We start from the raw sequence: 26,430 nt of genomic DNA, 5'->3' as shown, positions 1-26,430 counted from the left end.
TTTTAATATTATAAAATGAATGTCACTCTAGCCGTTTTCAATATGTGATCTTTGAATGAGATCTATAATTCATAAGTAAATTAAAAAAGATAAGAGAAAGAGAAATACAAGTTCATAAAGGTGGTATATGTATTCTTTTAAGGGGGTGATTTATCCTCTTAAAGTATTCAAAATGTAGTTGTGACTGTACAAAGGCATTACAGCTTTCTCTTTAATGCAATATACATAGACACAAAGCCTTTTCTATTCTAATAAAAGGATTGGCATGGAGACAAAGTTTCTAAGAGATCACTTTCTTCTTTAACCCTGATCTCTTTTCTTTTCTATCATTTCTCAAATTTTTTCCCATCAAAGTAAGGGACTTCTCGGATCTCTAACTCTCATAATCACTCCATAATTAAATCCCTTCGAAAACATTTCCTTTGGATCCTTCAAAAACATCCCTGTCTTATATTCCCATTTAACTTTTCTAGAAATCAACAGTTTGATATTAACCAATGGATTAATACATGAAAATGTTGATATCAATCAGTATGAAAGCATGTTCATTCTGGACAATGGGCAACATGACATACTGCCCCGAAAGAAAGCTCACTCGGAAAGATTACAAGCATATACACACGTAAAAGCGAAGACTTAGTGCAAAATGATTAAACACGATATTGTATACAACCTAGGAATACTAATTATTGTTCAAATTTCTGACACCAAGAGAATCTGGATCTTAGAACGAGCTTAACAAAGATTTCAATACAGAGCTGGATAGAAATCTGGAGCACACATAATTTTTTGAGAAGAAGTTACTTGGATGGATCTTTTCCAAACCCCATCATAACATGAGTTGCTAGCATTGAACCTCTGCGAGTCATTTCAAACATACGGCCAGCCAATGGCAGCTTAACTGTTTCTCTATTCCGGAGAGGCTTCTTGTCCCACCTGCAAAGATTTTAAGCATAATGTGAGGCTATCATTTAATAAAGAGAATCTTCGCAAATAATAAACTCTCAAAGAAAACAAGCAAAAACATTAGATTAATACTCAATAATCTTGAGTAAGTATTTATGTTTGAACTTATACAAGAGCAGCCCTACTTGGCTGCCTCCTTCACAAGGCCAATACCCAATTCTCATGGTTTATTTGACTCCATAAAGTGGATTAATTATTTAATTTAGAGCTTCCAGTAACATAATATTATATAACCATTCTGCACATATTGCAGGAGAAGTGAATTGAAAGAAGATATCTGTTCCTTCACCAAATATGATTCCAGATGTGTATTTAATTTGTAGTCAAAGAGAAATTATAAGAAATTTGAGGTCCAGTCTTCTATCGAATCAATATAAATTGAGGATTGAATGAAACAGAAAAAGCATGTGAAAGCATTGAGTGCATACAAATCTTCATGTCGAACGACTTTTCCATTCTCTACTTGCAGCTTAATAAGTGAGATCATATCTATGTTTCTTCCCAAGAACTTGTAATGTTGCTTGCTGTCGATTAGTATCTGAATAAAGCATAAAATGTTTCAAATATTTGTAACAAGGACCAATGGAACCAGGAAGATGAGTTAAAATAATTGCACAGAGAACATTTCAAACCTCTAGCTTCTGTGGTGAAATAACGTTTTCTTTGACGCTGTATTCAGTAATTTTTGACTCACTAAAAACCTGAAAATGTTACAAAAAAGGAAGGTTAACAAAAAAGTTAGTCATCACAAACTGTTAAAACATCAACAACCAATTTCCCAATTCTAGCTTTTCCACAGAAGATTGTTAAGAAACCAACCAATATTCACCCAAAAAACAACGAACAAACACAACAAATCAAAAGATATTATATAGATAAAGGGGATTAAAATAGGATAAAGTGGCAATTGAAAGAGCAAGGGCCTTCCAATTCAAGTCATTCGAGGCGCTGAAAACCTCCTTTTAACTTTTCTCCTCCCCTTATTACCCTAACTACCTTTAATAAATTAACCTTACCCTCAAAAATTGGGATGTGTCCCCAAAAAGCCCTGTTTCTAACAAAGATATATTTGTATCCAACAATACAAACAAGGAACACTGGAATTACACTCGGAAGTAAAGAGAAAACTAAGCTGTACAATTACAAGAAAATTATATAATTTAAGATCATTCAGATGTTGTATTGTGAATTATATATTATTAGATATCAGGTGACAAAGCAGCAGAACATATGATTTTCACAGTGTAATAGTTAAAAGGTGACAGAGACACAGACATAGAAGCAATGTGAAAACTCTTCCAAGAATCTATCTAGAACTGTACTTGACTTCCACATACATTTTAAGCAACTTATTCTATCACCATAAACGAAAACACACTGCAAAACAGTATTCATTATTCTTATCTGTTAATAAATGGAAAATTTGAAGAAACGCATAAAAAGCACTAATCACGTTGCATCTACGTCCAAGACTTGAGTATACATGGAAAACTGAAGAATAATAAAGAAGATACAGACCAAATTAGTGTAATCTAAACAAAATTTCATCTCTTTCCAAGCTTTCACGAGTAGTTACAGAAAAATCAACCATCCACATTGTTTCACAAAATTGATTTTCCCTTTAACTTTTTAAATAATGGCATCAAGCAATTGATTTATACAATGAACGAAAGTTATAACCTTGGCAATTGAATAGAATGCTGACTTGATCTGGGGCACCCTGCCGAGTTAATAATAACACTTTGCATAAGACAAAATTCAAATAAAAAAATAAATAAAGAGAAGAGATGCAATTTGACAAGGAATGATTTTTTTAAATTTTTTTTTGTTTATAATCACATATGTAAAGATTCTACTTCAGTTCAGTACATACCCGTGAGCACACATAAGAGGGTCCTCAAAGGAAGCATCTGGAGCATAGATTTCGAAATCAGCAGCGGTGGCACAAGATCCATATCTGAAACATTAATCCACAGAAAATAAAAACAGTTATTGAAATTGAACCATCTAATGAAAAACAATCAGAGATGGAATCCCAAGAAATTATTCATAATCCCACTTCTCTTTCTTATCCAACTAATTGTATTTGCTCTTAAACATTTCTACTCTTTTCACAATCATCCTTCCTTCATAAATTTGTCAAGTAAGAAACTCACAGGCTGAGAAGGTGAGGGATAATACGAGCTGAAGTAGAATCGCATTCTCCTTTGGTGTAACGTTCCCTCTTCTCATCCGTTTTATTTTCTTTACCATCTATAATACAAGAAAATCGCCAGCATTACTTTTCAACGAACAACAATCAAATTATCTCACACACAAATAAAAAATGTATACGCATGCAAACCTTGAGAGTGTTTGCTTGAGGCCATGGCAAAGTTTCTTGCTGCTGTTGGGATGATTTTTGAAGTATGATGAAGCAGATGTCGACGAGAACGGCATACGGGTCGAAACTTGAGATGGAAACTCATGGCTTTATGGCTAGCCACTTGGCGTTTTGCTGTCCATTTGGTATTGTCTACGAGCCGGCGGCCATCAGTTGGAAAAATTCTCAAACGTCCATTTCATATCATGCACGCTGACATGCTGTAACTAAAAGGGGCCTAACAGGCCCGATCATCAATAACGGCTTCAGGGAACGGCCCACTTAAGATTTAGTCCTTTATGTGGAAACCAACTTTTATTTGGTGTGTTTTGCATCATATACAGACCAAAATACGATTATCCACCCAAGATTTACTAAACTGACAAGTTCCCACAGTTTAAGTTTAAAAGAAAAATCAAACCCTCATCTACTTTTTCTAGTGAACTTCGTTCAAGGAAAAAGTAAAAAGTTATTTTACATATGTTTTTTCATTTTTCAGTGTCGCGACTAACACAAATGGGAGTAATTACAAATCAATTGTTGACAACCAAAATGAAACTTGAGATTAACGACTAAGTATATATATTGCTACCACTTTGCCGCCTGCACAAGTCCTAATCCATATGCTTCTAGATCTTGCTCTCTTTCTTTTAGTTATTTCATGACAAAATATCTATGTAAAAAAGGAGCTTAATAGCAATGATTGATATTTTAACCTTAAAAAATAAGTGAATTATAAGAACAAGAAAAGCGATTGTGATGGTTAAAGTAAGACAAAGAGTTGAATAAAAAAGATTGGTGTAAAAATCAGAGTTGAAATTGGTGTTTTTTAAAGGCTAATGAGGTCAAAAAACAATTTCGTCTTCTTGAATGAAAAAGTGATCTTGGTGTTGGTGCTCATACGAGAAGATCTCGTGACGACACTGTCTAATTTAGTTAGTATTGCCAAACCATACCATCACTACTAACTTTTTTACATTGTCAAAGTATCACAATCACTAGGGCTGGACTTGAGCCGAGCCAGCTCGAGCTTGAGCTCGAGCTCGGTTCGAGCCCGAAACGAGCCGAGCAGAGCCCAGCTAGATCAAACTCAAGCTGACTCAGTAGATTTTTTTTAAAATTTCTTATACAAAACGACGTCGTTTTGATCCATATATATACAAAACGATATCGTTTTGATATGAAAAACAAATCGAGCCGAACTGAGTTTGGCTCGAGCTGAACACGAGCCGTTTATAAATAAACCGAGCCGTGGGCTCGGCTTAACTCGAATCCAGCCCTAACAATCACCATTTTTTAACATAAAGACAACCATTGCAAAGGATGCCAAAGTTCCAGGTGATGGGATCATGTTTGACAATTTTTGGTGCTTGTTTCAACGGTGAATTTGCAAAAGAAGAATAGAAGAGTAATTTTATTTGTATAATGTGAATACAATGTCAAGATTTTGGGATTTTCACACTTCAATTTTGTTTGCTATGGAACCATAATTCCATGTGTTGGGCATGAAAATGGAAAACCATAACAAAAAATATAGGGAAAAAGAATAATAAAAATGAAAGGAGGTAGACTAAAAATAGGGAAATTTTGAAAGAAAGATTTTTTTTTTTTTTTAAATGAACTTTATATAAAAATACATTAGATTTTTAAAGAATTTTTATGAGAAATAATTTTTTTATCCTTCTAATTAATAATTTTTATTAATAAAATAAAATTTTCAAACTTAAAAAATAAAAAAAAATGTTATTTCTCCTAATTATAAATGGAAATTCCACTTATAATTGATAGCTAAAATTTTGTTTTTCTTTTTCTATTTTAAATTCACACAAGACACATTTAAAATGAGTTCCATGAAGCATTTTAACATAAAGCAGTAAGTCAAAAGTTTACAAGTTTTTGAAAATATTTTTGCTGCCAGCCACAATCGTGAGAGCCAAGTAATTTGGGCATTCAAATTAATCCACTACTTTACACCTGACGGATAGTCAGATATATAATTTCTTTATTTTTTTTTGGTTTATTGATTAGGGACATACTCCCTCCATTACATGTTAAGCAATCATACTTAAATATTTACGGTTTGTTCAATTTCGAAAGTGACAATCTAATTTAGATAAAGTTTTTTCTCACGATAAAAATTGCATGTTGTATATATATATATATATATATATTTTTTTTTTTTTGAAAAGGTCCAAGGTTTGATATCATTCAATTTCAACCCATTATATATATGGATAGACTTTTGCCACGGGAAAAAATTACTTTTGTTTAACAAAGTAGATTATACTTGAAATATCAATAAAAGTATGTAAATATTTTTTTATATAAATTAGATATATAAATGATGTGTTATTATATGATTAGATAATTTTAAATTAAAGATAAAAAAATACTTAATTATGCGATAATACATTATTTATAAATTCAAATTGTATATAAAAAACATATACATATAATATTGCTTGTGAAATATTTGAGAATAATATTTATTAATGTATCTCTTGTATGGATTAATCCAACAAAAAGATCAGTTTAGATTATTTAATGGTTTAGTTGACTGAAAACCAAAGTGGTGAAATGTTTAAATAAATATTAAAATAATATTTATAATAATTTTAATTATTTAATTATTAAATATTAAATCACATTAAATTTAAATCAATAGTATAAAGTGTGTTTGGCTTGTGTGTGGTTTAATAGTGCTTTCGACATTATCAAATGGTTAATACTTGAAAATATTAATTAAAGTTTGATTGGGATAAACTGATGATTGAACCACGGACTTGGGCTAATTCAATAATGATGTAACTTTGTTCAAAACCCTAATCGAGTTTAAAAGGTTTTCAAACTAGATTGGCTCACGATTTTTCGTTTAACTGGCCAATTTAAATTTTCAAAACCATGTATCTATCTCAACAAACATTTGAATCAGTAAAACAATAATTCGGATTGGGTTTTGATCGCTGTTTTTGTACGTGTAAAATGAGAATTGCATGGTTGTGATTTTAGTCTTGCAAGGATTAAGTTTTTTCTATATTAAGTTCGAAAGAAAGAAAGAAAGGAGAAATGTTATACAAAAACCTAAAAAGTCGGCGGCCACATAGTATTTGCAGGTAAGCTTTCACAATCCCAGCTCATAACCTGAGATGAATAGGCCAAAAGCCTTTTCCCACCCAAGGTTTGCTAAATGAACAAAGTTTTATTACTAAGTTTAAAAAATTGAAATATTCATCCTTATATTAAAATTTGTTGATAGAATTAAGTGTAAAATTATTATTTAGTTAAAAATATTAAAAAATTAAAAATTTATTATATTTTTTTTTCTCGTCTAAAAGTTTGAAAAGTGATCGTTTTCTCATTAAAGTTTTAAAACTATCATCGAAAACGAGAAATGTCATTTTATATCGTCATCACCTATGACCTCTCTTCCTCCCTCTCCAACGAACTTATTGATCTCTCACCTTTTCTTTTGAATCATCTTTGTCTCTAACGAAGATGATCTTTGATGGAAAGAAAGAGAACACAACTAGAGATGGTGACGAAAACTAGAAGTGGTTACGGTTTCAAAATCTTAGAAAGAAATTATCATTTTTAAAATTTTATATAAAAGAAAATGATTAAAATTTTAAACTTAAAAAAATAATAAATTTTTAATTTTTAAATATTTGTAACTAAATAATATTTTATTTTTAATTCTAATATTAAATTTTAACATAAATATGAGTATTTAAATTTTTAAAAAATTTTTAAACTTAACAATAAAACCTGTTTAGTCCGACAAACCTTGGGTGGGAATAAGTCTTTTAGCCAAATGAATATATATGAAATCCCATAAAAAGTCTGACCTCAGCACCTGGGACAGTGTGAGTCTTATGTGTAAGATGAGTCCAAAACACCGCCCAAATGGCAAAATTTCCGTCCAAATTCTTCAAACCGTTCACATTTTTTGCTGCTTCCGAGAAACGCTGCTCCAAGGATAAGAATTTGTTCCAGTGATGCGTATTTCCAAATTTTAGGATCGGTTTTCAAAAGTGTTGAGCGGAGTTTTCTCTCATATTCATCACGTTTACAAACATTTACCCAACTCCACTGCCTATAAATACTTATCCTTCTCGGCAAACTGCAAATATATTCTAATATTCATGCACACTGTTCCATCCACAAAGAGAAGTACTGATTTTTAAACACTGAAAATGGGAATTTTGTCCATGATTGCTTCTAATAATCGCCACGGGGAAAATTCTCCTTATTTTGATGGGTGGAAGGCATATGATAGGAATCCTTTTCACCTTACTCAAAATCCTGAAGGAGTTATCCAAATGGGACTTGCAGAGAATCAGGTTCGCCGAATATTTTCAACCCCAAGTTTTCTGTTATCTATAATGTCACCACAGATGAGAACTAAACATATAGTTTTTTTTTAAGCTTTGCTTTGACTTAATCGAGGACTGGATTCGCAAAAATCCCAATGCCTCCATTTGCACTGCTGAAGGAGTTGACGAGTTCAAGGATATAGCAAACTTTCAGGATTATCACGGCTTGCCCGAGTTTAGACAGGTAATAAGTCGGATGACTACAGATATATATCCAGACGCATGCTACAGTATAAATATACTGATTAGCAAAGCCGAGACAAGAAGCTTTAATTATCTTATATATTTCAGGCTGTGGCGAAGTTCATGGGACGAGTGAGGGTTGGAAGAGTAACATTTGATCCAGAACGTATAGTCATGGCCGGTGGAGCCACCGGAGCAAACGAGCAAATCATCTTCTGTTTAGCCGACCACGGAGATGCTTTTCTTGTACCCTCACCTTATTATCCTGCGTAAGCACTTCTTCTCCCTCCCTTTCACATCAACTACTTTGTTTCTCTGAGGTGGTTCCGGATCAAATTTTATGTTTTAGGCAAATCCGTTGCAGTAAAGTATGAGAAAGATATTAAATTTGTGTATATGCAATATCATTTAAAATTACTAAAATGTAACTTTTTAAGTAGTATGTAATATCTTAAACTATAAAAATATGAATTGAGAAAAATTTTTAGATAATGAATCGGTCAAGAATGTTGGTATTACAAATCTCAAAAACAAAATCATAATAAATTCTTGTATATTCAAAAGTGACAATATATTGACAATGACCCAACAATTTTGAGCTAGCTATAAAAAAAAAGCGTGACAATAGCATTGCATGGGTTTGCGGTTGATCAAATTTCATAATTTTGTTGGTTATACTGAACAAATAGAATATGGGTTTGCAGGTTTGATCGGGACCTGGGATGGCGCACTGGAGTTGAAATAGTTCCAGTTCACTGCGATAGCTCAACCAAATTCCGGATAACCAGGGCTGCGTTGGAAGAAGCATATGAAAAAGCTCGACAATCCAACATTAATATCAAAGGCTTGCTCATAACAAACCCCTCAAATCCACTTGGCATCAGCCTGGACAGAGATACACTCAAAAGTTTAGTGAACTTCATCAATGAAAAGAACATTCACCTTGTGTGCGATGAAATATATGCTGCCACTCTCTTCTGTTCTCCCAAGTTCATAAGCATCGCCGAAGTTATCCAAGAAATGGATTGTGATCGAGATCTCATTCACATTGTTTACAGTTTGTCTAAGGACATGGGCCTCCCTGGCCTTAGGGTTGGCATCGTTTATTCTTATAATGATGCAGTTGTCAGCTGTGGCCGCAAGATGTCAAGCTTTGGTTTAGTGTCCTCTCAGACACAATTTTTACTCGCTTCAATGCTCTCTGATGATGAGTTTGTTGAGAAGTTTCTGGCGGAGTGCTCAAAGAGGCTGGTGAAAAGGTACCATGTTTTCACAAAGAGACATGAACAAGTGGGAATTAGTTGCTTGAAGGGAAATGCAGGTCTTTTCTTCTGGATGGACTTGCGACACCTCCTGCAACAACAAACCTTCGAAGCTGAAATGAAACTATGGCGCACCATTGTGAATGATGTGAAGCTTAATGTTTCACCCGGCTCTTCCTTTCATTGCCAAGAGCCTGGTTGGTTTCGGGTGTGCTTTGCAAATATAGATGATGGGACAGTGGATATTGCACTGAAAAGAATTGAAGCATTTGTGCCTCAAAGCAAAGTTGCAAATACAGCAACAAAGAAAAACTGACAGCCAATTCTTCGTCTCAGCTTCAAGTCAAGGATATGTGAACAGGGTGTTTTGTCGCCCCATATAATGTCTCCTCACTCACCAATTCCTGACTCACCATTGGTTCCAGGCTTAATCAAACGAGTAATGTTATCAACACAGATAATATATTATTATCTGATTAGATACTATTTCATTATTGATTTAAAATCTTTCAATCATTTAATAATATATCATTTATATACTTAATTATATACTAAAAAATATATACACATAGTTAAAGTTTAACATATGAAAAGGAATCATTCTATTTCCTAAAGAAATACCGGCAATTTTGCTTTTTCCATTAATGCAACGGAGCCCCTTTGTGGGAGAATTAAGATCACATGATTATTGAGATCAACTCTATAATTTGTGCAATGAACTGAATAAGAAAACTAGTTTTTTTTTTTTTTTTAATGTTATCATAAAATAAATAAATAAAATCCCCTTACAACCCCTCCCAGTAATCAATCAATGTTCAATTAATCAGTAAATCTGATCAAATATTTACTACTGAAAATTATTCACACCATCCAAATAATCTGAATGAAACTCTGCAAGGGAAAGCACTGATGTTTATGTTACCACAACACACCGCAACTAAAACAGAACAACTTGGGAATTCTGTGGATAAGTAAAAATGACTTCTAATTGATCATTCAACGTACATCCATTTTTCTTTTCATCGCATCGCAAACCCAGCGCCACCTGAGATTTGATATTGTACCGCTGTTTTCATCATCAAGAGGTGGCTAATTCTACCTCTTGGGTTCATTCAATGTCTTCCCTTCGAAAAATTCACCCAGCATTCGTTCCAGATCCTCGGCTGAGTACCTGATGTACTTCTGTGGGTTCTTCCCACTCTCAACCAGAGACCTGTACAAATGGAGATACCAGATACAAGATTCTCACAGGTAAATGCTATCACCATAACTCTTTTACAAAACTAAGCAGATTAGAAGATTTTGTTCATGCAACAGCTAAAGTGAGTTTTCTGACAAATTCATATTTTGTCAACCCAATGTTAGATCATATTTCCAGTCTGTATATATTAAACACAAAACTTGACATGGACTGCATGACACAAGCTATCCAATTTATAAACAGTTTTTAAGCTTGACTCGAAACAATATGATGAAATAACTCCAAAAGCTTCAATCAATTTGAATTTTCACATGCGCAATGGATGATGCTTATCTTTGAATGTGTTTGTGTGCTATTTGTTCATGAATGACTAGTAAGTGAGCAAGCAAAATATTTTTCACTAATAGGAAAAGGAAACACACCCGAAACGCTTTATGAAAGATCTGTATGCAGGTAATAATACTTCAGCAACTGCAAGCCGCAGAGATTCCCGCAACTCCGTGTCAGGAACAGTCCACTGAGATTGTTTTTGATGAAGCTCCTCAAATTGCGTATTAAACGTCCTGAACCTGTCAATCATTATCAGAAGAGTTACACCAAGTGTAATTGATGTGGGAAGAGTAAGATTAGTTAAGTTAACTAAAACAATTCACGCTGAAATAAAACTCTAAAAATATATGTTGATAAATAATTCCTAAAAAAATTAAAATACAGACTTTTATAAACTTAAAGTTAATCCTACTTTTCCTACATTAGAAATGGATGTATAAAAGATAGAATTATGATTAGAATTTAGAAGTAAAAAATGTTATATGAAGGATGCACATATCAACCTGTCTTTAACCAGATGTCTTGAAACTCCACTACTATTTCCCGATGCATCACCAGCCACTGAACTACCACCACCAGATGATGCCAAGCCTTGAACAGAAAGACATTGCAGAATCTGCAGAGGAGAAAAAGAAACCACATCTAATAAGAAAATTAGGCAGTTTTGAAGGCTATTCATTCACTTTAAAGGGCAAGAGCTGATGATGTATCATTGAATAAACAGGAGGTTATCTCTACAACGCTAATAACAGCTCTTGATATCACATTTTCCAAATAGGAAACTCAAATGGCCTGTTGAACGAAAAAGTAAGAAGATGGAAGAGGCTGAGCTGACTGCAACCAGTCAACAGAGTATCAGAATATGTCATAAGAGGATTTTACATGATAAACACAGTTTCTACATCAATACAAGCAATTCAGCACCATAGTGTGATTATTTAGTTCACCTATTATTTTCCTGGTTTTCGTTTACCATCTAGTTAGGTTTAACAAATCGAATCACAAATAAAAACTTACACCTATGAATTCTGCTTATAATATCCTTGACTGCCCATAAAATTTGCTCTAGACTTTTTTTAACCCCCAATTGTGGCAACGTCAACTTTGTAGTCCAATATTATTAACTTGCTACCAAAGGCATCTAGACAAGCAAGCTCAAGCAAACTTCTTGTTGAGACCCAATAAAAACCTGGTACACTATAGGTGATGATAAAGCTTTGCTAGACATCTTAATTGGCGTAAAAACAGGGATGCACATCTTGCCGTTGGGAAATATCCAATTCATATCACACAAAACTTCCATGCATGTTTGCACAAGTAAACGCAGAGTGCAAGTCCTTTCATATAAAAATGATCATGCAACTCAAGAAAGGATCTCATAAGACAGCACGAAACCAATCCATTCAACTACAAAAAGTAACAAAATAAGATTTTCCAGGATGCTCTACAAGGAGGTGTTGGGTCAATAAAATACCTTTTGCCAAGCATTTCTTTTGTATTGATTTGCATGCTGCTGTACAATCCTCCTGTGTCTTTGCACCCAATCATCACCCAACAGATCTTTGGCTTCAGACCTAAAAACAGAATATTGACTCATTAAGCTACAGCACTCAAACAAGACAAACATTTTAAAGTTTAATAAAAGTAGAGAAAAAAGAACATGACAAACCTGCGGACAGATCTGACCATATAGTGAATATTGTTCATCAGAAATAAGTGTGTCAGAGCTGGATCTCTATACTGCTTTGATTTCCCATCCAAATTTGTTTGAAGTGCCTGCATTATCCGCATTGTTACAGTAGCTAATTGTGAATCTGTTCCATCGCCATTTTCAAATTCTTGGAAAAGTTGCTTCAAAGTCGATTGGTAGCTGTTTAAGTATTATGCAAAAATGATAGGTCAATCAATGACAATTGTGAAAAAAAGAAAAAAACAAATATTGCCACAAATCTGAAATATTTTGCTCTTATATATAAAATCCTAGTGCAGATGGAATCTCAAAAACTTGTCCCTAACAGAATATAAACCCAGTTGCTTACTTTTCTTATATTGGAACAAGAAGCATATGGATCAAATTTCAAACACTCCTCATAACAGCATTGGAGAGGAATCCATTTAATTTTTATTGACCATAGATAAGGGTGGGTCGGGTGGGATGATTAAGAAGATAAAAAAGAACTCTCAGAAAGCAACTCTTTCACCCCTTAACTGGAGGCTTTTTTTTATTTAAAGAAAAAAGAAAAGGATTAACTAAAAGAAATCATACAAACTTAAATGATGATTTGATGTGAATGTTTCAATAATTCAAAGATAAGAGTCTTTTCCCCCTAATTGACTGCCTTTGAAAAAAAAAAAAAGCCAAAAAGGGATTAAAACAAGATAAATAGACTTGTGCTAGTAGAACCCAGTAATCAAATGCAGGTTTTTTTAGATTCAACTGCAGCAATCAAGAAATTTTTCATATTGCAGTGTGAAACAAGCCAAGTCGACACAAAAAATGTTTGTGACAAGTCCATTAATCAAAATTTGGCCTTGTATATGAGACACCTGTTAGAATTTAAATATCAAGAAGCAAAAGTCCATAATAGGATATTAAAAACCAATACATATACTATTTATATTGGTAAGAATTTGATAGCAGAATACAACTAAATAACTGAAAAAACAAATATGTACAGTTGTGCTTACTCGAACAAAAACTTCACATAGTTAATGACATAGCTTGTCAAAGGATGTACAGTTCCATCCAACACAGCAGTTTTTGTTGCATCCTTTTCAACTGCTTCTTCAAAATCACCAAAGGTCTCTTGAGCTGTCTGGGCAAGCCATTTTGTCAAACCCAATGCAGATTCTCTAATTTCAGTGCAAGCTTTACCTTTGAAAACCAACTCAATCTGGCAACAGAAAGACCATCTTTCAAGTTAACTACAAATAAGTAGCACCATTTAAGTATGACCACTATTTTCCAGAACATGCAGATTGGACCAATGAACGTAATAGTAACTCAGTCATCAGCCTAAGCATCTATAAAGAAGCTTAGGTCAAATATCAGATACATTGTGTTGCTTGTTTGATTGCAACATTATAACTAGTTGAGGCAAAAAGTACATATCTAACTCATACGTGTAATGTAAGTGAAATGTTACACATAATCTTGTATTGAAAGTATCTAAGCATTGTTATCTAGGCACAGATTAAATGACAGAACACCTAAATACGGTAAAATTTAAAACTTAGTACATTTTTTTTTAATCATCTTGAAAAACAATACTTCAACACACAATTTGAAAGCTCATGAGGGAATAAAAGTATGACCATAACAAATTTATATCAAAATCAATATTGACATTGGATCCTTGAACATTCTCTAATGTCACCACACACTTTGTACCAGAAACTCAATAACAGACTGACTGATTTCTATGTGCAATAGAACGGTTGTTTTATCTAATATTTAATTTCACTAAGAGCATGAGAGAGAAAGAGAGAAATTTACAAATATTACATTACTATGTTACCCAGAATACAGATTGATGTAATAAAAGGTGGGAACAAGAATGTGGTATGGCTTCCTCATGTTTAAAATTAAAAAAAGAAATCACTTACAAATGTTTACATGGCACACACATTCCATTTAGGTTCAAATGATGAGACTATGCCATATCTAATTTGAAGTCATTAAATTATGATAACACAAAGCCAAGACCTCTAGTCAAATGGGCTAGGCTTAATGTTGAGAGATCATTGATCCAAATATATTTAAGCTAATATAAAATGACTTCACAATAATATTTACACTTCTATTATTGTGGAATGCATAAATAAGTTTAACACATGTTTTAAATCAGTAATTTGCCACAACAAACCAGAAAATCACACAGACCATCCTGACATTTATCCATATATGCGAATAATAATACAATTATATATATATAAACATATAATAAGTAAAAAAAAAATCAAAGATCTCAATTGCTACTGACACCATGATACCTAATTTTGGCATCTCCAAAAAAACTAGTGTCAATAAGTTTTTCAACTAGTGCATGTCAAACAAACATTAGTCATACCTCCGAGTGTAGCTCTCGCATTATCTCATACATATCCAAAAGTACAAATAACTTTTCAGGTGATCTCTTGCTTTTAGCAATTGCCTCCCCAAAACTTAGAAGCACTAACACACTACTTGCAGTAACTTCAGCAAAACATTGATCACTGACAGAATCAAAGCCTTCAAATATCTGATCACAAACTTTACGTTCTCCAGCGAAAAGTAATTTCACCTGTTCAAATATGATTAATTACTGGGCTAATAGGCATATAAGTATTTGGGAATCTTCCATAAAGATCTTACGGCAATACGCATGTAATGAATCCAGTTTCCAATCTTTGCCTCCAGCATTTCCCATTGCATCTTCTGAACATCTTCTTTGCCAAGTCTTTCTACTCCCAACTTCCTGAGACTTTCTTCTAAAACAAAAGAACGGGTATCCCTGAAATATATATAACATATATGAATGATACACTTGTTGAAATACATGATACACATCTTTGAGAGTAATGGATACACATAAATATATCCAGTAGGTTGATGGCACAGAATAATAAAATAAAAGATCTCCAAATATAACTCTTTCTTATAACAATTAAGTATCAGAAATATTAGGTTGCTTCTATAAATGATAAGAAGTTGAAGAGCAGATTTAATCTAAAAGATAACTTCCAAACACCATGAAAGAAGACTTGTAGGAGTGCTTTATGGAACTGCTACTTAGTATTCCACAAGAAATATCCCAATCTTTGCAATGACATCCTTGAACAGAACAACTGATTTCATTTCTAGATATTGGTTGTCATTATTCTTTCCTGTGTATCAATGCATCATAAACAGATGATTCATCTTTGGCATACCAGTCTCTCCAGGAACACAAGGGGTGGTACATGATTGATTTGGAAAAGAATAACAGCAAGGCATGCTCTCCAGCTTGAAGACAACACACAGATGAATCCAGATGCCAAAACATATTTTTCAAGCTCAATTCACCACTCTTACCAGAAAATTCTTTTGAATGCATATTGATGGATAGATCAGAAAGAATCATCATTAAAACTTATCATTGAATAGTGCCTTCCCCATATTATAGGCCACATGGTACAGTGATTGTTGGCAGGTGAGTTTGATGTTTGAAAACTTCAGAAATAGGTGACCCTAAAATCAGTGGCTAACCAATCTCTAGACACAACAACACAACTCAGTACACCAATACAATTCAATATTACAATTTTCTGCAGTTTGTAAACATAAATTTATCGATAATTGCATATATGAAAAATAGTACATTTCACTCTATTATCTTGTATAAAATATATTTTTGGGGAAGAGATTTCCATGTTGGAAGAAAGTGGCAGGGGGTTGTTCCATTTTTTTCCATTCTTAGATTTTATGTAAATAGTCAAAGGGGCATAATGTTGTTGTTCAAAGTAAGTCATACAGTCTTCCAAAACTTTGGGATTTCAGGAAAAACATCCATCAGTGGTCGAAGCTTTTTCTCAAACTTTTTCCATAAGATCAAATTGCCTAACCAGCATGTCTGATCAAATGTCTACGGATTAATGATGATGCTTCATACCTGTAAATTCTGAGTAATTGCTGCTGATGGCCAGCTTGAACCATTTGCAGGGCTAAATCATGCAGTAGCGGCTGAATCCTCGGTGGTAAGAGAGTGGGTGGTGTAAAATTCGCAGTTTCTAAGTCACTGTTGTCCAAGTGATTATGTGAAGGACTCTTGTGATTAGCTTCATGTTGTCCAGGGGAACCTGATGAGGGTCGCATTGAATTTGGAAGGCACTCAAAAAGGCGATCAGGCTCTACAGGCTTGCTGAAATGAAAACAAAAAAGAGAAAAAGAAAAGGGATATGAAGAAAGCATCTTTGAATATGTAAACAAGCTGCAATGTCAGTTCATTAGAAAACCTAAATATCTAATCCATCAAGATCAGTCAAGACCTCTGACTGACACTATTGACAAACAAGCATAATGCTTACACAATGCAAATAAAATAGGAAAAAAATCTACCCAGATAACCAAGAAAAAGATTTCAGTAAACTGCTCAGCAAAACGCTGGATTTTATCACAAGTGAAGGAGAAAAAGTATAAATCTCATAACAGTTACAAGGCATATTGAACAATTAACCAGGTGCAACTGTTGAGCAGAAGAAAAAATGAAAAACTCAGTGCTAAAACTACTAATTGGTGCTTTAAAAAATATAGATAAAATAAACTCAATTATTGCATTTCTAATCATTGTTGGGAATTAAAGTGAATAAATGATCTGCATATATCATAGAAATGGAAATGTAATAACGTGAGGATAACATAACCCAAGGAAGCATTTTTCAAACATGCATATAGTAGTCTAGCAACTACTAAGGACATGTCTTGCAACTGCATGTGGTAGCAAAAAGAAGATGCAGCAAGCAGTGTGACAATGAGTTCAGCTCATTTCCAAACTTGAGAGCACAGGAGCACTGGCTAGTCACAGAGGATTGATCCTACAACTTCACAAAAACGAATGCATAGTGTTAAAATTCCTAGCATCTCTCCCCTAGCATCCTCAGAATATCTCCTATCATTATGGAGAATATCTCCCATTTATACATAGATATTGCGTAAGTATTTCTAGTTTAATTCTTTCCTATTATTTAAGGATCCTATCCATATTTAGGATAGGTCCACTACTATTTATTGTAAAATTTACCTATTAATGAAATCAAGCGAAAAAGTTATATATTTCGACATGGTATCAAAGTCTTCAATGCTTCCGCTCTCTGGTCCACTTTGCTAGATTTGTTTTGGTCCTTCTGCTCAACATTTTTCTTAGCTCAGAGGACCTTCGTTGCTGCTGCTATGTCATTTTTGCAATGTGCCTTCTTTGTAATTGCTATTTTTTCACTCTGGTGGCCTGCATTGCCATAGCTTTAGTCACTTTCAGTTTCATTGTTGCAGTCTTCATTGCTAGAGCAACTTGGTTCTCGTTTCTATTATCATCATTGGATAGTGGTTCATGACCTTAGTTCTTGTCAACAAGGTTTTCTATAAGAGATTTGTGCTCCACTGCCGCTCAGCCATAGATCTCCAATGTTGTGTAGTTGCAAAAGGAATCTTAATTCCCCCTGTCCGGTTCCTCATCCATTAGCGGCTTTATTAACTCTTCAACATTGACTACCAACATGATTGCAACTAATCTATCCTCAGATGGGTTAAATAGAGAACTTCCAAGCATAAATGCAACCTATCAGCTTGGAGTCTTGGGCAAATCATCTTTGCCTGGGACATCCCTTTTTCCTTCTTTTGAAAAATGTGTATCCCAGTCTTGTTTAAAACATGTTTGTTAGTGATTTTAAGTGTGATGTCTATCAAATTGCAAAGAACCACATAATGTTTCTTTCTTGAAACTCTTTGAAATACAATAAACCATTTTCTTTAATTCATTTGGATGTTTGGTGTCCTTCAAAAATTCCTAATGTTAACGGTGTTGAATGGTTTGTATCTTTTATTAATGATTGTACTTGAACAATTTGGCTTTTTCTTATGAAATATAAATATAATGTTAGTACTTGATTTCCCTAATTCTACAACATGGATTTTTACCCAATTTGGTGAAAAAATAAAACAGTTTAGATTATTACATAATGTCAGAGACTACTTCAATAAAACACTCTCCAATTTTTTCAAAATTAAGTGAATAATCCATGAGTCTTCATGTGATGAAACACCCTAACAAAATGAGGTTGCAAAGAAAAAATTGACCCTTGTTTAAAATTACTAGAGTACTTCTATTTCACTCAAACGCTCCTAAGTCTCTTTGGGGTGAAGTTTTAATTGTTACATATCTTATTAATCATCTTCCATCTCAAGTTTCGGAAAATTAGAGTCCTATTAAAACATGATCGCATTTGTGTCCTTATTCAGTTTCGACTTATACTCTTCCTCAACAAATTTTTGGGTGTGCAATTTATCCTCATATTCATAAGATTCAATGGGGCAAATGAAATCTTAGGGCTCACAAACATGTTTTTATGGGCTATTTTCAAACCCAAAAAGGTTATAAATGTTATGATCCTTCTCAAAGGAAAGTCATTGTCTCACTAGATGTCATATTCAATAAAATTGAACCAGTTTTCAAAATTCAACTTCAGGGGGAGAAAACAAGTGAAGATGATTTTTGCTCAGGTCCCTTGGTATTTCTTGACAACTTAATGCCCGACCATGACTTGCTTATGTCAACTGAATCACTTGATAAGCTTGGCTATCATGAACCTAACATCCAACCAATTTAAGCTAAGAGCATACTTCAACCAAGTTTATTAAGACTTAGTTGCAAATCCAAACCAAGAGTCAAACTTTAACCAAGTCGGCCAAGACTCCAATCCAAGTTTAGAGTCAAACATCAACCAAAGTCAGGCGAGACTCAGTCACCAATCCAAGCCAAGAGTCAAACCTCAATTGAATCAGTTAAGACTCAGTCCTCAAACAAACCCTTAAACACCATTCCAGCTAAAAACCTCTCAAACAATACTACTGGAGAGTACAATTTGTTCTAGCCCTAAAGCAATTCCAAGATTCCAACCAAGCTCAGGTAATGAAAATATCTCATCTGACTCTGATTAGCACTGATCAACCAGTTTTAGTTTTAGATTCACCTAATAACCCTTTAAATTTACCTCAGCCCTCAATCTTCCCATTGCCCTTCGAGAAGGTACATGAACATGTACCAAACACTGCATATTAAAATTTGTATCATCCTAACGAATCTCCTCAGAGCACAAAACCTTTCTTTCTACCTTGAATTCAATTGAGATTCCTAAAACAGTCAAAGATGTTCCATGAGACAGGAATTGGATATTGGCAATGAACGAAGAAATGTGTGCCTTAGAGAAAAATAGAACCTAAGACATAGTCACTCGACCAAATGGGAAAAGAGTGGTTGGCTGCAAATGGGTATACACTATAAAATTTAAAGCAAATGGAAATTTGAAAAGATATAAAGCAAGGTTGGTTGCAAAGAGGTTTACACAAATTGATGGAGTGGATTATTAGGAAAACATTGCGCCCCAAAATGAACACTATAAGAATTCTCTTATCACTCGCAACTCATTTTGGTTGGGATATGCAACACTTTGATATGAAGAATACCATTTTTTCCCATGAAGACATAAAAGAAGTGTACATGGAGATACCCCTAGGATTTGATGGAAATAACAAGTTACACAGAGGAGCAAGCTCCAAAAGCATTATATGGATTAAAACAATCCCCTCATGCTTGGTTTGGACAATTCACTAAGGTCATGATTCAACTTGGCTACAAAAAAAGTCAAGGTAATCACACCCTGTTCATAAATCATTCAAGTAAAGGAAAAATCACTATATTGTTAGTTTACATTGATGACATCACTGTGACTGAAAATGATGAAGAAGAAAAGAAAGATTGAGGCATCAGTTGTCTAAGGATTTCGAGATAATTGAACTTGGGAATTGAGGTAGCTTATTCTAAACAAGGAATTTTTGTGTCTAAGAGAAAATATGCATTGGACTTACTCAAAGAAACATGAACACTTGGAAGCAAACTTCAAGCACTCCTACGGATCCAATTCATAGAATTAGCCAAAAAAGGGAAGGCGGTGGACAAAGGGCGCTATCAATGATTGGTGGGAAGGTTAATCTTCCTTTCAATACACAACCAGGCATTGCATGTGCTAAGAGTGTGGTAAGTTACTTTATGTATGACCCAAAGGAGGAGCGCTTTCAAGCGGCTTAGAAAATCCTTCAATACCTAAAGCCCACACCTAGAAAAGGAATCTTGTTTAAAAAGAGCGAAGGACTAACTATATATGGATATACTGATGCAAATTATGTTGGATCTCTAACACATGGGTTATCTACAGCTGGATATTGTACTTATATTGCAGAGAATCTAATCACTAGGAGAAGTTAAAAACAAAATGTTGTGGCTTGATTAAGTGCATAAGCAAAATTTCAGGCCATGGCGCACAATATTTATGAAATTTTATGGCTCAAAATAATCCTGAATGACCTAAAGATCAGAGTGAGTGGTCCAATGAAGTCATTTTGTGATAACAAGTTAACCATCAATATAGCACATAACCCAGTTTAACATGATAAAACCAAACATATTGAGATTGCCCAGTACTTTATCAAAGAAAAATTAAAAAATGGGTTGATCATAACTCCCTACATGTCATCAACAAACCAATTGGCCAATGTATTGACTAAAGGGTTTTCAGCTTCGAGGTTTCGGGAGATAACTAACAAGTTGGGAACGAAAAATATCCACTCATCAACTTGAGGGAAGTGTAGAAACTCCTAATATCTCTCCACCTGCATCCTTGGAATATCTCCTATCATTATGGACAATATCTTTCATTTATACGTAAATAATGAGTCAATACTTCTAGTTTAATTCTTTCCTATTATTTAAGGATTTTATCCTCATTTAGAATAGGTCCACTACTATATATTGTACAACTTACCTATCAATGAAATCAAGCAAAAAAGTTTCATTTTTCCACACATAGCATCAAGAAAACTGACAACACAAACCTGTATGAAGCTAATAATTGCTTAAACTCATCTTCTAGCCGTGAAATGGCTTTTACAAGTAAATTATTTGCATTGTTGAGCACCGGTTCACTGTTTTTAAAGCTCTTTTTGCTGCTAAAAAAACTAATGTTGCTTCTTAGTCGATCAATTGCTTCTAGATAACTTTCGAGGTCCTCATGTGGCCCCTTAAGTATTTTAGCTTCTGCCTGTAAATCAGAAAAACAAATTGTTTATGGCTATGAAAAAATCGTACATAAAGATAATGAGCATAAAATAACACAACATCAAGTAAAGGTCTTGATACCTTGAAACTAAATGGAGAGGAACAAAGTTAAATATTTATATATAAGCATTATAAATGATACTTGAGAAAATTTATGGATGTTGAATAATTAAGGAAATTGCATTAAAATATGGTCATTTTTCATATTAACCCTTCTAAATAGGAATTCTAGATAAAATCATAAGGGTCTTCAGGATTAAATAATTGTATCAACTACAATATTTGTATATCTTATTTTGATAAACCATATCATGAGATGAGAGCTGATGCTCCCCATAAGATTAAAGTCTACAGTTGGATTCTAGTTTTGGAAGAAAGGTAGAAGTTACTCAGATAAGGTAACCAGCAACGAATTTGTCCCATCCGTAGGGCTGACAAAAAGGATGAACAAACAGAAGATCATCTCTTCCTCCAAATCACAACAACTCCATTCTTCTAGTTATAGGCTTGAAAAGAAACCAACTTCCAGTGAGCTACTTGGAGATCCTGACCTTCTCTCCTTCCACAACATTTTTTGTGTGTTTGGTAAACAAAAGAAGGCCAAGACACCTTCAAATGTGAAGTTGTAGTTCTTTTTGGGTCATTTGACATTCTTGAAGATGCAAAAATAAAAGATTCTAGAGTGGTGAGGGACAAAGTGCTCTTTTCGCTTCAATGTGGGGCTTGATTTCAAAAGACCTCAAAGGCAATTTATTTTTCTTCGTTCATCTCAACTAGAATGGGGTCTTGACTGATTTTGACTTACTTATCAGCCTCTCACAATCTTCTATCAAGGGGAAGGTTTCTTCTTCATATTCCTTAGGTAGAATTTTATTTTTAGGATTGGAATGATATGGCGATTGCTAGAATTGACCCCTATTGGTCTCTAAAGCCTAAACTAAACCATAACAAATGTACAGCCATACATCTAGCACCATTATAAACAATTCCAAGAGATCTAATAGCTAAAAGATAAAAATCACAGTAAGCAGTGAAACCAACCTGACGAGAAAGATCAAATCGAGCCAGAATAACCTCTGCAGCCTTCAAAGTCTTATCAATATTCTCATGAGCCTTTCTGACTGCATGTGTTCTAATCTGAAAATCAAAATTAAAAAAATAAAAACAAAAATTAAGCAACAAATCTTGCTGTACACCATCAAGAGACCAAACAATACACTTCAACAAAATAAATCTCCCAAATGGAGCTGAGCGGATCAGATCCAAAAGTCAGACTAAACCACATCAACAATTTTTCCTTTCTGGGTATTCACCAACCACAACTCTAAACTTAGAAAACCCAGATTCGCTTCATTTCCCTCAAACTTTCCCGCGAACCAAACGCAAAAATAATATATTAATAAAATATAACCTGAGTAGGACGCATGGCGGTTTCAAGGGCGGAGAGCCGGTGGTCAAAAGAGCCAAGAATCGACACAACGTTATCAGTAATCGTTTGCGATTTCTGCAAAGATTCTCTCATTTTGGCGGCTTTTTCACTCAAAGAAAGAGACTCCATGCCGGTAACTCCCACCACCACCATTTTTGTTCGTTCTTTCTTTCTGCTGCTTGGATGGAAAATGGGTAGTTTGATAACTAGATTATTTGAAAAGAAAGAAGAATTAGCGCAGATTCGGGGCAAGTGAAAGAAGTTGACACATTCGCAGATATATAGGGGGTGTCCAAACCGTCTGTCTCATTGGTCAATTCAAGTTTTTACTTTCCTTTTACCCTACCGGTTATGGAAATTATAAATAATTTTTTTACCATAATTTAGATTAAATAATTAATTGTGTTAATTACAATATATTTGTTGACAATGTGATGCTTATTTTTCTTTTCCTGTCAAATTTATCAAGTAAATTCAGAAACTCCTTGACCTTCAATGCAAAAAGAATATTCAAATAGATTTATTTTTTATTCATTTATTTCATTTTCTCCCATGGAGATGTTGAACTCAGGAACAAGGATCCTCTTTTATTTAATTAAATCAGTATTTCCAATCCTGAGGCAAACAAATCCCAGAAGGAAGTTGGCGGTACTGCTCTTTCTTTGCCGGAATTCCTTTCTTCAAGCTGCTGCATGTCATCTTCTCATTACTTCCTCCTCCTTTCTTCACACCTACATATTTCAATAATTTAACCATAAAAATTCAAGAACATTAACAATGGATGCCACTAAAGCACTTATGATATATATAATAAATTTTATAATCACTCTTAATATTTTACTAATAAAATATAAATAAATTTATTTATATAAATTGAGATATTTAGTTGTTTATTATTTTTTTTATTTTAAAATTGTCTAATTAGATATTATCGTTATATAAATAATTTTATATAATTTGTTCATAAAATAATATTAGGTATATTCGCCTCAAATGTATATTAAATTATTTCTATCAAGATTATTGCAATAGTTGATAAGAATTTACTGTAGATTTATGTAGGTAAAAATGGTAATGAGAATGGCATAACAAAATTACATGAATGCAAACCCAACCAGAGAATGACGAACAGCTAATTTCGAGCTTTATTCTTCAACTAAACAACAAACTTTCATAATGATTTAACCCAAATTAGGGAACTATAAGACGAACTTAAACATCATTACTTGAAACCAACTTCTAAAAAAAATCAAATTTTTATGATAAAAAAGCAATTTTTATACATATGCAACATTAGATTATCTTACCCCTTTTCTTCTTTTGAGTGGAAACTCCAGGATTTGATGCAATCTCATCAGGTTTTGCACAAGTATTCACTGAACGAGGAAGAGGAAGAAAGACACCTGTCCCTCCATTTTTTTCAACATAAACGCTGCTTCCTTTTTTATCAAATCCCTACAATTTAATTAGAAGTTTATGGAATTATGTGTAATGAAATAAATTCTTCTTGTTTTGAAATATCTCAAAAGGGTATTTTGATTCACCTGTACTACGCGTGTAACTGTGTTGTGAGATGAACAGGGTGTTGGGGAACCTACAACGTCAGGGTGAACACCACTTTGATTAACACCAAAAGAACCAAAGCAAATCTGCAATTTTGCAAGCCAAAAACTAATGAGATCGCCATAAAAACACAGTAGAATAAAATATGAAAGTGGGAAATTAAGTATATAACCTGAAAGTTTGGGGCAACAGGAGGAAGCGTAGGACGAGGAGGATGATGAGACAAAACGGTGTGTTTTGGCGGCGGTGACACTGTGCCATGTGCAGAAGTGATTTCATGAATGATTTCGGACGGGATCCAGAGCTCTCCGTCCTCTGGGTTCGGAGGAAAGTCTGCCATTGTTGTCACCATAAAAACTCAAAGAAGAAAGGACAGTTATACAGTATACTTATATTTACTCTTTGGTGCTATGTGGAGAATCAGTGTGAACGAGAGATTGTTTAAGAAAGTTCAGCCGTTACTATCAATTGCATGTAATGTGAATAGGAAAAGCAGAGTTCTTTTCTGGCGTCTTGGAGCTTCCATTTGGCTCTGCTGTTCCGCACTTTGATTTTGACTTCTATTATCTCTTTCTCACTTTTTTATGCCTAATTTTAATTATTTTTGGTCATATAAATTTATATAATTTATGCATTGGATGCCTCACTTTCTTCAATCCCAGCAACTAGAGATAGAATCAGATATCATATTTTCACATATTTTTTTCACATCTAGAGTTGTATCGGTGTTTAAATTCTGCCAGGAGATGCATCTGGGTTTGAATTCTAGTAAGAGCCCACCTGGGATAAAATTATTCATACAAATTTTTTTTCCTTAGAAATGGTCAGATCATATAGGAGTATTCGTATATCTATTGATGATAAAAAATCTAGTTTACATTATCATGTTCATAAATATGTTGATGCACTAAATTTACGTTATTAAATTAACTTTTAACAAAATAGTAAATTTAGTTTGTTTTTAATCTTTAAAATCGGCGCATTTTAGATTGTTCTTTCTATCAAAGCATTAATATGAACTATTTGTGTTTACACTTAGTTATGGGTCTCATCAAATCATATCGAATTGAATTTAGTGTAATTCATTATATTGATAATTCATGTTGTATTGGCCCACAAAATGATAAGGTCTAAATACTACTTAAGACCCTCTGAAACATGTTTTCGTTACCTTTAACAGGTCAATTTATATGTTACAGTAGATTGATTCGTCATATTATATATATTTTATATATAAATTTTTATTTTTGATTATTATTGATTTTTTTTAATTAGTTTTTGCCGCGCGCTAGAGTGGCCTGCAGGCCAGACTCTAAAACCTCCACCACAGCCTGCACAACCTGTGGGCCGTGGCCCGCCAGCCCCCTGGACTTGTATTCTGTACCGCAGCCCATAAAATGGAAGTGCTTGTGTCTTACTGGCATTACCCTCTTGCCCTTTCTAATGCAAAGTGATCTATCTTCTTCCTAGGCATCGGGATCCTGCTCACATTGGACATGGCTACTATTTGGTTTGGCCAATACTGGGTCTAAGTATGTAATGGATGGATAAACGAGGATTGTTATGTATATAATTTTTATATTTAAATAATAATATATTATTATATAATAAAAAATAAAATAATATCTAATTATTTAATATGTATTATTTATATATATAATTTTATTAATAATAAATATTACATAAAAGAATATTCAAAGGTGCTCATCATAAACCAATTATATATAATTTATTTAATAATGTGAAAACTAAATGAAATATAAAGATGACATATCATGAGAAAAATATATCGTTTACTGTAAACCATGAATTAAATTGTTATAGTTGAGTATATCATTTTATTTATTTATCTTATTTTTCATGCACCAAACGTTTATATTATTAACTATTTATGGTCAATTAAAATAGGTGGAATAA

At 33.6% G+C, this 26,430-nt stretch overlaps 4 protein-coding genes across 4 annotated transcripts; 1 reads left to right on the top strand and 3 right to left on the bottom strand.

Annotated features, from left to right (window-relative positions):
• Positions 1–623: 623 nt before the first annotated feature.
• On the bottom strand, positions 624–3,509 carry LOC123192399. The gene is made up of 7 exons (XM_044604936.1): positions 3,311–3,509; positions 3,123–3,219; positions 2,840–2,923; positions 2,647–2,686; positions 1,599–1,667; positions 1,395–1,504; positions 624–936 (listed from the first exon to the last, which is right to left on the bottom strand). The coding sequence occupies exons 1-7, from the start codon at positions 3,432–3,434 to the stop codon at positions 801–803; spliced, it is 660 nt and encodes a 219-aa protein (XP_044460871.1). The 5' UTR covers positions 3,435–3,509; the 3' UTR covers positions 624–800.
• A 4,486-nt stretch (positions 3,510–7,995) lies between these two features.
• Positions 7,996–9,577, top strand: LOC123193661 (1-aminocyclopropane-1-carboxylate synthase 1-like). The gene is made up of 2 exons (XM_044606723.1): positions 7,996–8,153; positions 8,589–9,577. Exons 1-2 carry the CDS (start codon positions 8,008–8,010, stop codon positions 9,460–9,462), a joined length of 1,020 nt encoding a protein of 339 aa, XP_044462658.1. The 5' UTR covers positions 7,996–8,007; the 3' UTR covers positions 9,463–9,577.
• Positions 9,578–9,960: 383 nt separating this feature from the next.
• On the bottom strand, positions 9,961–23,234 carry LOC123192900 (exocyst complex component EXO70A1-like). The gene is made up of 12 exons (XM_044605601.1): positions 22,933–23,234; positions 22,563–22,658; positions 21,299–21,504; positions 16,308–16,556; positions 15,032–15,170; positions 14,748–14,960; positions 13,366–13,571; positions 12,347–12,547; positions 12,152–12,251; positions 11,181–11,293; positions 10,770–10,916; positions 9,961–10,359 (listed from the first exon to the last, which is right to left on the bottom strand). Exons 1-12 carry the CDS (start codon positions 23,101–23,103, stop codon positions 10,242–10,244), a joined length of 1,959 nt encoding a protein of 652 aa, XP_044461536.1. The 5' UTR covers positions 23,104–23,234; the 3' UTR covers positions 9,961–10,241.
• A 223-nt stretch (positions 23,235–23,457) lies between these two features.
• LOC123192901 lies at positions 23,458–25,003 on the bottom strand. Its single transcript, XM_044605602.1, has 4 exons — positions 24,686–25,003; positions 24,495–24,599; positions 24,258–24,405; positions 23,458–23,681 (listed from the first exon to the last, which is right to left on the bottom strand). Exons 1-4 carry the CDS (start codon positions 24,863–24,865, stop codon positions 23,551–23,553), a joined length of 564 nt encoding a protein of 187 aa, XP_044461537.1. The 5' UTR covers positions 24,866–25,003; the 3' UTR covers positions 23,458–23,550.
• Positions 25,004–26,430: the final 1,427 nt, after the last annotated feature.

Source organism: Mangifera indica, chromosome 12 (genome assembly GCF_011075055.1).
Source record: "Mangifera indica cultivar Alphonso chromosome 12, CATAS_Mindica_2.1, whole genome shotgun sequence".
NCBI lineage: Eukaryota > Viridiplantae > Streptophyta > Magnoliopsida > Sapindales > Anacardiaceae > Mangifera > Mangifera indica.
This window is presented reverse-complemented; position numbering and strand designations above follow the sequence as displayed.

Coding starts and splice junctions, on each gene's coding strand:
- LOC123192399 (XM_044604936.1), bottom strand. CDS start 3,434: ATGAGTTTCCATCTCAAGTTTCGACCCGTATGCCGTTCTCGTCGACAT. Junction 1,668..2,646: donor CATTCTATTCAATTGCCAAG/GTTATAACTTTC, acceptor TAACATTTTCAG/GTTTTTAGTGAGTCAAAAAT. Junction 937..1,394: donor GTCGTTCGACATGAAGATTT/GTATGCACTCAA, acceptor AAATCTTTGCAG/GTGGGACAAGAAGCCTCTCC.
- LOC123192900 (XM_044605601.1), bottom strand. CDS start 23,103: ATGGTGGTGGTGGGAGTTACCGGCATGGAGTCTCTTTCTTTGAGTGAA. Junction 16,557..21,298: donor CAATTATTAGCTTCATACAG/GTTTGTGTTGTC, acceptor TTTTCATTTCAG/CAAGCCTGTAGAGCCTGATC. Junction 15,171..16,307: donor CAATTACTCAGAATTTACAG/GTATGAAGCATC, acceptor TATATATTTCAG/GGATACCCGTTCTTTTGTTT.
- LOC123193661 (XM_044606723.1), top strand. CDS start 8,008: ATGGGACGAGTGAGGGTTGGAAGAGTAACATTTGATCCAGAACGTATA. Junction 8,154..8,588: donor CCCTCACCTTATTATCCTGC/GTAAGCACTTCT, acceptor ATGGGTTTGCAG/GTTTGATCGGGACCTGGGAT.
- LOC123192901 (XM_044605602.1), bottom strand. CDS start 24,865: ATGGTGACAACAATGGCAGACTTTCCTCCGAACCCAGAGGACGGAGAG. Junction 24,600..24,685: donor CTGTTGCCCCAAACTTTCAG/GTTATATACTTA, acceptor GCAAAATTGCAG/ATTTGCTTTGGTTCTTTTGG. Junction 23,682..24,257: donor CACTCAAAAGAAGAAAAGGG/GTAAGATAATCT, acceptor TGAAATATGTAG/GTGTGAAGAAAGGAGGAGGA.